Below are 10,765 nucleotides of genomic sequence, written 5' to 3' on the forward strand. Positions count from 1 at the left end.
GTGTTTCACTCGATCCACAGAATGATTAATTAAAAATTTTACATTGACTATCAATAGGTTAATAATGATACCAAAAGGAACAAGTAGCTACAATGTATATTTTTGTTTACTATAATATGATAATACGTGATGATCTAGATTTTATATGAATAGTAAACGAGACGTAGTAAACGTTGTTTGTAAAATATACTATTTTTATAATTTTATATATATTTTATGATTAAGATTTGTAAAGTATAATGGTGATACGGAAAATACAGTAGAACAATCTGTTCAGTAGTCCAAAAAAAAGGTATGAAATTTTAAAAAATTCGAATTTTTCTCACTGAAGAATTCATCTTTATTTCGTCATATCTACTGCTTCATTTTTATTCGCTGATCTACCAGATTATTTTTTAATTAGTCACAGATATACTGCGATAGTCTGTTGTAAATAGAACTCATAAACATCCATATAATTACTATTCATACGATGTCCACTCGTTTTCCCCATTAACTATTACATTAAGTTTACATAGTAAGTACTCATGTTCAAATAAGCAGATTCAATCGGCAAAAGCTCAGTTAACCGGATATTAACTAACACCTGGTTCGTATGAATGAAATTCTACCATGCAAATATTTCCCAAATTTCCCTCTAAACGTAAACTAGAACCTTTTACCACCGTTCTCTTCATAAACTCGATCAACCAGTCAAAAATTGATAGTTGATAGGGTAGTAATGGTATCTAGCAGACAGAGTACCTGTAGTGTTGATCTCAGTGCACGTGATCATTGGAAAACGAAGCACGAGCAAGCAACTAACAAGGAAGAGACGACAGAAAGGAAGAAAGAGAAAGGCGGAAAGGAAAAAAGAGAAAGGGAGCATCGGGGGCTAGTCAGGTCAGCGTCGCCGACGGCTGGCTGGGCTGTGGGGTATACGAGGAAGAGGAGCGTTGTTCTTGGGCCCGCCGTTCGGAGGGGATGGCTCGGAGGAGAGACTGTCGGCTCCTTTGAAGTCGGTCGGTACCGTGTGTAATTAGGCCGCCGCTCCCCACCCCGCCCTCAGTCTCTGATCTCGCCGCGCTGTGTCGCTAATTGCTCACCGCCCCACGGCAGAAGCGTCGTCGTTGTCGTCATCGTTATCCTCGTCCAATTCTACGTCAGGTACCAACGTCGTTGTCGTCATTGCCGCCGCCGTCGCCGTCGTCGTTGAGGAAGAGTCGTCATGGGGTCGTTGTTGATTCGGGTTCGTCGAGTCCTCTTAAAGTGTAACGAACTAGACAAGCTGCCCCGTCTAAACTAAACATCAACGTGGACGTGTGCTAATTCCTAGCCAGAGGCTATGCACCAGGTAGACCTCGAGTTGGACGAGCTTCGGTAGCCAAGCATAAACGATGCGATCCAGAAGGTTTCTCGTTGCCCCAGGACCACGTTCTATGTGTCTCTATAGGATAGGGGTGCTATATAGAATCGTGTTAAGGATTTTGGAAAGTTTGGAAGTTGTATTTGAGAAGTGGTATTGAAGGTTTGCTTTCTGGCATTGAGTTTTCAATTTCAATGAAGCTTTTAGTGCGATGCCTTAAACTCTTGCATACTTTGTTCTTTGTTTACTTTTGTAGTTTCCTTAGGAGACTTCCGCCTTTCGCTCGCTTAACTGTAGCTTCATTAAGGGCTGAACGATATACATTGGTACTGAATAACGTTGAAACACATGCTATACCTTTTCAAGGTTTTATGGATTTTACCCCGGAAGCCTTGATTTTCATAATCGTCATTTTATTGATAATTGAGTTTAATTCAATATTTGTTTCTTTAATTCGAAGTTATTTTAGTTTTATTTAACATTTTTACAATGGATCCATTTATACGAATCTGCTAGGAGTCAAGTAATTTATGTAGCTGATAAAAGCCCGTCGTAAGAATTCTTGTTCGAGCAAACCGTTTCAATCAACAAGTAGGAACCAGAAGTTCATTTAGTCAGACACTAACTTAACTTCCCTTCACATAGATGGAGCTCACATAAACAAAGCTCTACTACAAATTACTCAATTTTTTAAGAATCTTTTTTTATTTACTTCTTTCCATTTATTTCCTTACTATTTTTACTCGTTTCTTCTTCTACCTTTTTTCAAGTATTAAATACAAAGTCCTCTTGTTTGGAAACAATCTGCGCGTTTCTCGTAAAGCATACAGTTAGAATTCTTTGCGAGCCTATCTAACACCGTTGCTCCCATTTTTGACGTTCACATTCCGGCTGCAGCAATCTGCCGGCTTGGAAAAACGTGCTAATTCACCGTCTTACAACCAGACAATGACTCGGTATTCAGGACATTCCGGACATTCGGTTGAATGTGGAAAGACACGCGGAACCAGTGAGAGTTCGTTGCGAAAACCGGAGATGTTTTAAACCCAATAAGTTATGCCAAGCAATCGAACAATATGAATATATCTACTGAGAATGAGAGTATTACGAGTTTCGCAGACTACAAGTTAATTCTTCGGTAGGAGTAAAGCTCGAGGAGAGAGAACGTTTTCTGTCGAGAATATAATCGAATGAATTAATCAGTGATTCATACGATTACAATCGCGAGACTGTAATTTGTTTCGTCGGTGTTCTTTAATTTGAAACATAGTAATGGAAGCAGATCTAGATAACGGAGGTATACGCTGATGTAATGAGTTAAAAACGTACCTTTACGTAATTAAGATCGGTAATTATTGCTATGAAATGTAATAAGCCTACGTAATTTATAACGTACGCTTCTTTTAATATTTTCCACTTTTCTTCCATTGCTGGGAATAAAATCATATTAAGTATATTATGTGTCTCAACCAAATATATTTGAACTATCAAAAATTTGATCGATAAATCATTCAATAACAAAGTATCTTGGACGTTGTATTTTTTTATAAATGTCAGACAGAAAAATCCGAAACGACAGCTTTTACGGCCTTTTTTTTAGGTAGATTGATGGTTTGTTTTCATCTTTATGGAACTTTCTGACAGAAAAAATATTCGATACTGTGTGTTGAAAGAATATCCTAACAAAAATAAAAAAGCTATAAAATTCAACCGCAATGAAATAAATGAACTATCCGATAAATAGAAAATAATCATAGGTAACGGTTAATATTATACTGAAGACTAATTACTAGAAACTTCGGTTAAACAATATATTTATTTCTATGCAAACAACGAAAATGACAGATCTTTTTGATCGACCCATTACATTAAAAAGCATTGAAAGTTTATTTTTAGTTGCACCGTAGGATTTTGGAATACTCCTAACAGAACAAATATTTTTATAACTATGCTATTCGATAATACGCGATATTAAATAATCCTTATAATCCTCTATTAAGTCAAATCTTAACGCCATAACTTGTAAGACCATATTTTAAGTTTAAATTTCGAGATACCTTAGAGTTTCATTTAACTTAACCCATTCCCATTTCACTGTAACGGTTGATAAAGCAATCAATATCAGTCAAGGATTAACAAAACAGCCACCGGAATTTCTTTGATCGACTAAAATTCTCAAATCAAACTCTTATTGTTAGAAAATGAATTCAGAGTAGAAACACTTTTCGACAATTCACCGAAACGTACAAAACGCTACAACAGCGATAGAGCATCTTTCTGCGAGCTAACCGAAAAGACACATGGAGATTCAACCGCAAATCTAACCGAAAATCCAGCTTTGGCGAATCGAAACAAAACGTTCCGACGCAAATGCAGTGGAAAGGCGAATAAATAAGAGATAGAAGGGCTTAACGAGCGGAGGAAACGAGAAAGCAGTCGCAATGGGCGAGTCAGAGAAAGGGGAGAATCGATGTAAAGACTATGCATGGCGCGCGAAATCACAAACGAAATCTCGATGTAAACATGCTTAAACTGTAATCTCTGCCTTTCGGCTCTTTCTCTCGTCGGAGTTGTACTTGTTGCACGTCTACCCTTTGATGTCGGTCATGCACTGCTCGAAATCAATTTAGACTCATTAACGGGGCTGGAACACAGTGCCAAAGGATATCCGAGCAAACATCGCGTGCCATTAACCTTGCCTCCTTTAGCAGGTGCCGCGGAGTCCTCCTTCTCGACTTCCTTTTGTTTCTCGCGAGCGTTTTCGATCCCCTATTTTGGGAGACACGCGTCGCGCACCAACCAGATTGCAGATTCTCTTTTTCAGGTATCTTGGATACGATGCAGCGGGAATTTCGTCAATTTGAGATCGATTGGGAAGATCATTGCTAGAGCGCGGATTTTTATGCACATGTGGAGAATTGAAGAGTGTAATTATTAGAATGCAGCTTTTTATGAATTTATGAAAAATTTAAAGGCGCAAAGATGCACAGAATAAAATGCAAGAATACAGAAAATGTAGAAAATAGAGAACTCGTTATAACATTTAACAGATAAAATGATTTCTGCTTTGATTCCATTTCCTTGAGAATGTTTATAAAAATATTGGTATAGATATTCTCAGTCTAGTAATGATACACAGGGATGCGTATGATATACAAAAGCATATAAAATAAGACATAGTAGTCGATACAGCGAGGATCGGATAAAATTTAGGGGTGAGATTTTGAAGTTTAATGTCGATCGGGTAATTTTTAAACGATTATCGACGAACGATGTTTCGGATTTTTCGCTTTAAACGAACGATCTTCGTTTAAAGACGGGTCAAAGATCTGAAGATTAGACTTCAAAGCTCGGTAAGAAATTCTTTTACCGGATGACGCATGTTTTCTCGTTCAAAGCAGATTTTTCTGTTCATTGAACGAGTGTTCGAAACTTGATACTGAGCAGATGATTTCCCTTGAGATCAAATAACCCGACGTGCTTTAGTAGCGCAATCATTAAAACGAAAATTTGCCGATTCTGGAACCATTGGTAACAGAGAAGAACGACTCAGTGACAATTTAAATATAAATAATTATAAAATTCCATTATCAAGATTACTTTTCCTAATACAAGTAAAAAGTTCAAAATACATAGATAAAGAATTTTAAATCAAACCAGCGGTCCTCTTGCGCACAATTTAACTAATATCATTGGTGAAATCTTCACTAGTGAATTTTCTAATTTGCAAGTCTCCTGATTACCATATTTGACACATAATTACAGCAGACAAATGTATAATACAAACTCCAACATGTACCAGCTCAATGTCCTAATATTATTGTCCCATAAATTACGCGAGAACTCAGTTCTCTAAACAACCAGGGACGAACCATTCCTCAAGTTGCGACCTCTATCCACTTAATCCCCCCGAGAAGATTTCACGGAAGTAGCAAAGTTCTCTCCTCAAGTCGACAGCCACGTTCGCAATAAATTACAATGTCTTGCCCCTTTGAGGCGCAACGAAATGTCACGAGCATTGGACGGCTCGTGGAATCTGAACGTAATTAATCGAGGGATAAAAAAGGAAGAAAGTGGAGAGGATGGTAGAGTTTTGGCGCCACGTATCCAATGGCACAACCAAAGACACCAGCGTGCATCCCATGGGCATGGGCAAAGAACAGCCATAAATTTAGGCGAGTCGTTCGTTCTCGCGGTTTGTCGCATGCGTCTCGATTCGCGAGCGTGATTTATTATGTGTTCGAGGATCGCGTGCGGTCTCGTTCCAGACGCATGTGCCGCCCCCGGTTGGAACTTCAACGTCGGACTCGAGGAAGTCCAACAATCTCGAGGGCTCTTCGCTCTTAAATCTAGCGGAAGAAATTTCAGCGTGTTCTGAATTTAATTAGCCTGCTGCGAAGATATCTTATATCTCTGGCTACCGTGGTCTCAACATTTTGCTCTTATTCTGTTTGACAATTGAGTCTGCCAGAGGCCAAACTGATCAGCTATAAATTTTAAACCAGTAAAATGTATACCAAACACATTGAAGTGGAAGACATACGAAAAGACATATAATGGACAGAGAAATCCAAGCTTTTATCCAGTGTTTTATTCGGAAAAAATTGCGTTGTTGTCAATTTATAACATTCCTAGTTTGGTTGATAAATTTTAAATTTTGAGCGCAGAAAAAATTTAGATGTGAATGGCGTGGATTTTCAAAAATGGAACAATATTTCCATTGGTGTCAAAGATCAAGTTAACCAATACCACTGATATACATTTTACTATTTTATCTTTCTTATCACAACATTATCGATGTTTATATAAATTTATGTTTTAATGTATTACATAATTTAAGAAACTTGTTTCATCTACTATATAATTGTATCATGACAAGCACTTTAATTCGCACATTTTACATATTTTTCCATATTACTAGATGATGTTCATCAATTATATTAATCCTCTGAAATAATATATCATATCCTTTAAAAAGGACAATACCATTAAACATTTATAACTAAAGGAACATTTATTCAATAATTAAAACTACAATAAAATTAAAATCATAGTCCTCTTAAGTTCCCAACACAGCAGTACTTTGTTATTTTAAATATCATTCACAAGAAATTATGTAAGAAACATGGAACTCGATCCGATTAAGTGATACCAAGTAACAGTAGCAACTTCAAACAGATTGCAACCGAAAAGAAAGCAAAGAAAAAAGTCAGGGATTGCGGGGGCGGTCGAAACAAAGAAGTATTTAGAGGGTTAGGGGCACACTGGCAAAAGTCAAATAATCCCAGGATGGCCGGAAATTTCGTGAAAGCCAGAGGTTCAAAAGCTTTTGTTAAATCGTACTTAAAAGTTAAAACTCGGTAAAGGACCTGACCAGATATCGGGGCGGGTTGGAGTGTACAATGGAGGGAGAAGTACAACAGGGGACCATGAAAGCTGGAGATGATCAAAGAGCGTTAGAAGAAAATCGGGTTGTCTTGCCGCTATCCGTTTTACGCTTACACATACACACCAACCCTTTCGTTGGCATAAAATAGAGACACCATGGGAATCTACTGTTTCTTAACAACGCGCATTGCTCTTCATTACTCTCCCACCGTTTTTGATTTGTTCATGTATTCATGGACTTTATAACATTTGTTGATTACATGTTATTTATATAGTTTTTGCTTTACTTTGAATACATGATATGTTTTTGCATATTATGCACATTTTATAGAAATTTGCCTTCTTTCAATCTCACATAAGCGTATAAATAATAATAGTTCAATTATAAACAAGATTATCTTTTTCAACTCTTTTATTGCATGTACGAGAAAATCTATATATAAACGTAACGTCATATAATGTAACGTATGATTATTAAGCATAAAACAAGTTGCTTATGGTTTCTTGTGCTATATTTATTATTACGAATGTATCTAAGACAAGAAAAATATACGTTTTTAAATTGTTGCTTGTCGTATTATTATTCCGTATCGATAAATTATTTGGAGATATTTTAGTATCAGAATTATCGTTAATATTTTCAGATTGTTCCTCGTTTCTGTTACAACGAAAATCTTTGCAAAGAGTTTTACTTTTCTTTCTCGTTAACTTTAAAGAAGTTCCATGGACGTTTCATCAAATACTTACAGTAAGAAATAGCAGTTAACTCTTGACCCTACAATACAACACCTCTATACGATTTAAAAAACGTATTACTCCAAAAACACAATGAACTGTCAAAAAAAAAAAAAAAAGACGTCTTACGCTTTTCAAACAAGCGTTAAAAGCATCAAGAGAAAGCTTCGAACTCACCTGCAGCTCCATTCTCATCTTCTCGTTGCTTAGTTCCGGGTGTTCGCCGATCGTAAGTACTCCAATGCCACTCAGGAAGCTTCCCAGAGTAAACCAACCTCAACTTCCCGATCACCCTTCGATCATCTTCACCCTCTGCATCTCTCCTCGTGACAATGCTTCACAAGCCAAAAACACCACGATAATTCGTCATACTGTCATCAACGTGACAAAAACCTCGATTCCTCTCTATAATAATCGATGTCCGACGTGACATTCGACACGAGTCAATGTATATCCGCTCGATGATATGTTCCATGCGAAAGAATACTGTTGGAAAAGATGAATGAAAAAACTTGCTCGTTTTCTGTCGAAGCGGAGTGCAAAGACCACGTGGTGGCAGAACGCGTGAAAACGCTCCAGCTCGAACCGGTCTCTGCTCGATACACGTCCTCGTTGACGGTTCGCGGCGAACTGCCGCCACTTTTCGCTTCACACGCTTCCTCTTCTCTTCTCCTTCTTCGTTCCTTCCTGCGGGCCGAGCCCTTCTTCCGAGTCACGAGGAGAGTCGGTGCGCGCACGTGCCGGCCACGGCCGAGGAACAGCGACCGACACCTCCTCTTCTTCGCGCTTCACCCTTTCTCTCGTTCGCCGTTTGCCTCTCTTCTTGTTCGTCGGCCGCTTTGTTGCTGCCGGCCTCTTCTTGCTCTTTTGCCGCTTGTTTGTTGTGGGTGTTTTCTTTGACGGCTGCGTCCGCGCCGCTCTTTTTCAGACCCGGAAGACCACAACCCGGGGGAAGATTAATTGACGGGGGATTTTTAGGGGAGGAACCTTCTGTCCCTTTTCATCTATCCTTACGTCTCTTTTTATCCCTTGATCCTTCGCGTCGCCACCTCCATTGTACCCTTTATTCCTCAGATTTCAACTCCACGCTTTCCACCAAACGGGAATTTGATCGACAGCACAGATGGGAGATGTACGATGACACAATCGTTCCTCGCAATGTCATAGGATTTTGATGATAATTTACGGTGACGTTGGGATAACTTTTAGTATATTTTTGTTAATTTCTATTGGCGGGAAATATTATTTGGTAAGTAGATTTTTGGAGATTCTTTTTCTATATTTTATTTTCAAAGGGTGGTTCGTTCATTCGTAGATATGTACTATGAATTATTCTGGGAAATTTTGTCTCGTGTAACTTATTAATGGATGTTGTATACAATGCTGTCTACTACCAGTTAATAATTTTTATTCTTTCATACCACAGTGTACATAATTTGCTCCCTTTAAAGTTTCAAAATTCCTTTCGTAAAAAATTCTGTCCTTTCGCAACCTTCGATACCCTCAATCTTCCTGGATACTTTTTTTCCAAGAGTTGACAATTTTATTTTTCTAAATATACCTGTTATGACACTATTTGCTCTTTGACGGATAAATTTAAGTCTACTTCGGTTCACCGTTGTTTGGATAACACATACGAGGGTGGTTCTCGTAAGCTGGAAGATCGAAAGATCCACGCGGTATCTAATTGTAAGTTTCAAGGACTTCACGTGACTCTCAGGTACGGGTATACTACTCCGAATGGTTGGAGGTTCCTTGCACCATCGAAGCTTGGCACTGACTGACAATCGGGCCAGGTTAAACCGCGCGAAGTAACCAGACAACAGTGTCGGCGCGGAAGGGCAGGGGAAGGCATCGAGTCACAGAGAATCGGCTGGAGAGGGATAAGGAAGGGGCGATGGAGACGATTTCACGTGGAGGGTTGTTTTGATTAGGAAATTTCGCTATGGTAATTGTTGCCCTTAGAATAGTATAGATTTGTCGTTAAGATTTAACTAGGCAGACAAACAGTAGCTTTGAATGGTCGTGAACATTCTGCGTCTTGACTTGGTATAAAGTTACAGTGTGCATGTATAATTATTTAGACAAAGTGTTTCGTGAAATTTTGTTGAATTACATTAGTTTATTTTATACTGATTTTATACTGATTTTTCGACCATTTACATTTTGGAACCTTATTTAGTAATACGTGGTAGCATTATGAAGCAAACGTACCGCCCACAAAAGAGTAACATGTTTATACTTCGATAAAAAAGTTTAAGTGTAACGTTGTTCGATACATGTACATATTTAGATTGCTTCATTTACCTCGGAGTGTCCTCCTTTCTTCGTAATGTTACGTAAACTTTCATCACTTCACTTGTAAGTTTTCGTAACTCCCTAACGAATACGCTCTTGTATCCAATATTTCAGAATTACAGACTATAAGGAGAGGAAACTATCTGCGTTATAGAAAATATCCCGCTAACCATTAGCATTTTAAGTACTTCTAAATATCTTCTGAAAAGTTCGATAGATCTTCACTTATTCGACACTTTGTACCGCGAAAATTTTTGTTACACTCCTGCACACCTTTATACAGTGGAACTTTTCAAAAGAGATAGTTTATAAGTTCTTCTAAAATTTGCTCAACTTCCTTTTTCCTCTTATTATCGGCGAAATTAACACAAGAAACAATTTTCATATTATCAATGTCGCTGCAATCGCGTTATCGGATTCCGTGACATCAACACTTTGCACTCCGAATTTTATTTTAATTTCGTTACCAGCAGCTCCCAACGCTTTTAAGTGTTTTATTTGGAATTTACTTTAACTAAAAAATAAGACAATTTACATAAATAAAGGAAGAAAGAAATTCACTTAAATACCAGTTTTATTCACACTATTGTTGTATTTTGTAATTTTTAAGTGTATGATATATCTTGAAATAATTTCCAGAATGCAATCCTGGTTTCTTTTCGCACGTTTTATAAAAAAAAAAAAAGGTGGAAAGAATGTCGAGTGGAATTCGACAAAGGAGCTCCTGGGATAAAAACTGACGTCGAGTCACACTCGACGTAGGAGTGCAAAAGGTTAATTTTCTGAATCTAATAACGGCATAAGGAGACCATATTTTCCAAACTTATTACTCTAATTATATAATAAAACAGTCGATCATTATCTTATGATAGGTAGATTATAGAAATTTACAAGTGCAAAAATGATAAAAAAGATAAAGAACATACACGACATTCGTGGCACGCAAAAATAAATCAAATACCCGAATAAGGATAAGAATATATAGTATTTATTAGGCAA

The 10,765-nt window shown here is 37.7% G+C and overlaps 1 protein-coding gene across 1 annotated transcript in view; it reads right to left on the reverse strand.

Annotated features, from left to right (window-relative positions):
* The window catches only part of LOC126869730 (palmitoleoyl-protein carboxylesterase NOTUM), a 32,233-nt gene extending 22,996 nt beyond the window's left edge, over window positions 1-9,237 (reverse strand). The window contains exon 1 of the mRNA XM_050626637.1: window positions 7,646-9,237. Coding sequence (XP_050482594.1) covers window positions 7,646-7,663 — 18 coding nt within the window. The 5' untranslated portion in view covers window positions 7,664-9,237. The remainder of the gene's footprint in view (window positions 1-7,645) is intronic.
* Window positions 9,238-10,765: the final 1,528 nt, after the last annotated feature.

Source organism: Bombus huntii, chromosome 9 (genome assembly GCF_024542735.1).
Source record: "Bombus huntii isolate Logan2020A chromosome 9, iyBomHunt1.1, whole genome shotgun sequence".
Classification (NCBI taxonomy): domain Eukaryota; kingdom Metazoa; phylum Arthropoda; class Insecta; order Hymenoptera; family Apidae; genus Bombus; species Bombus huntii.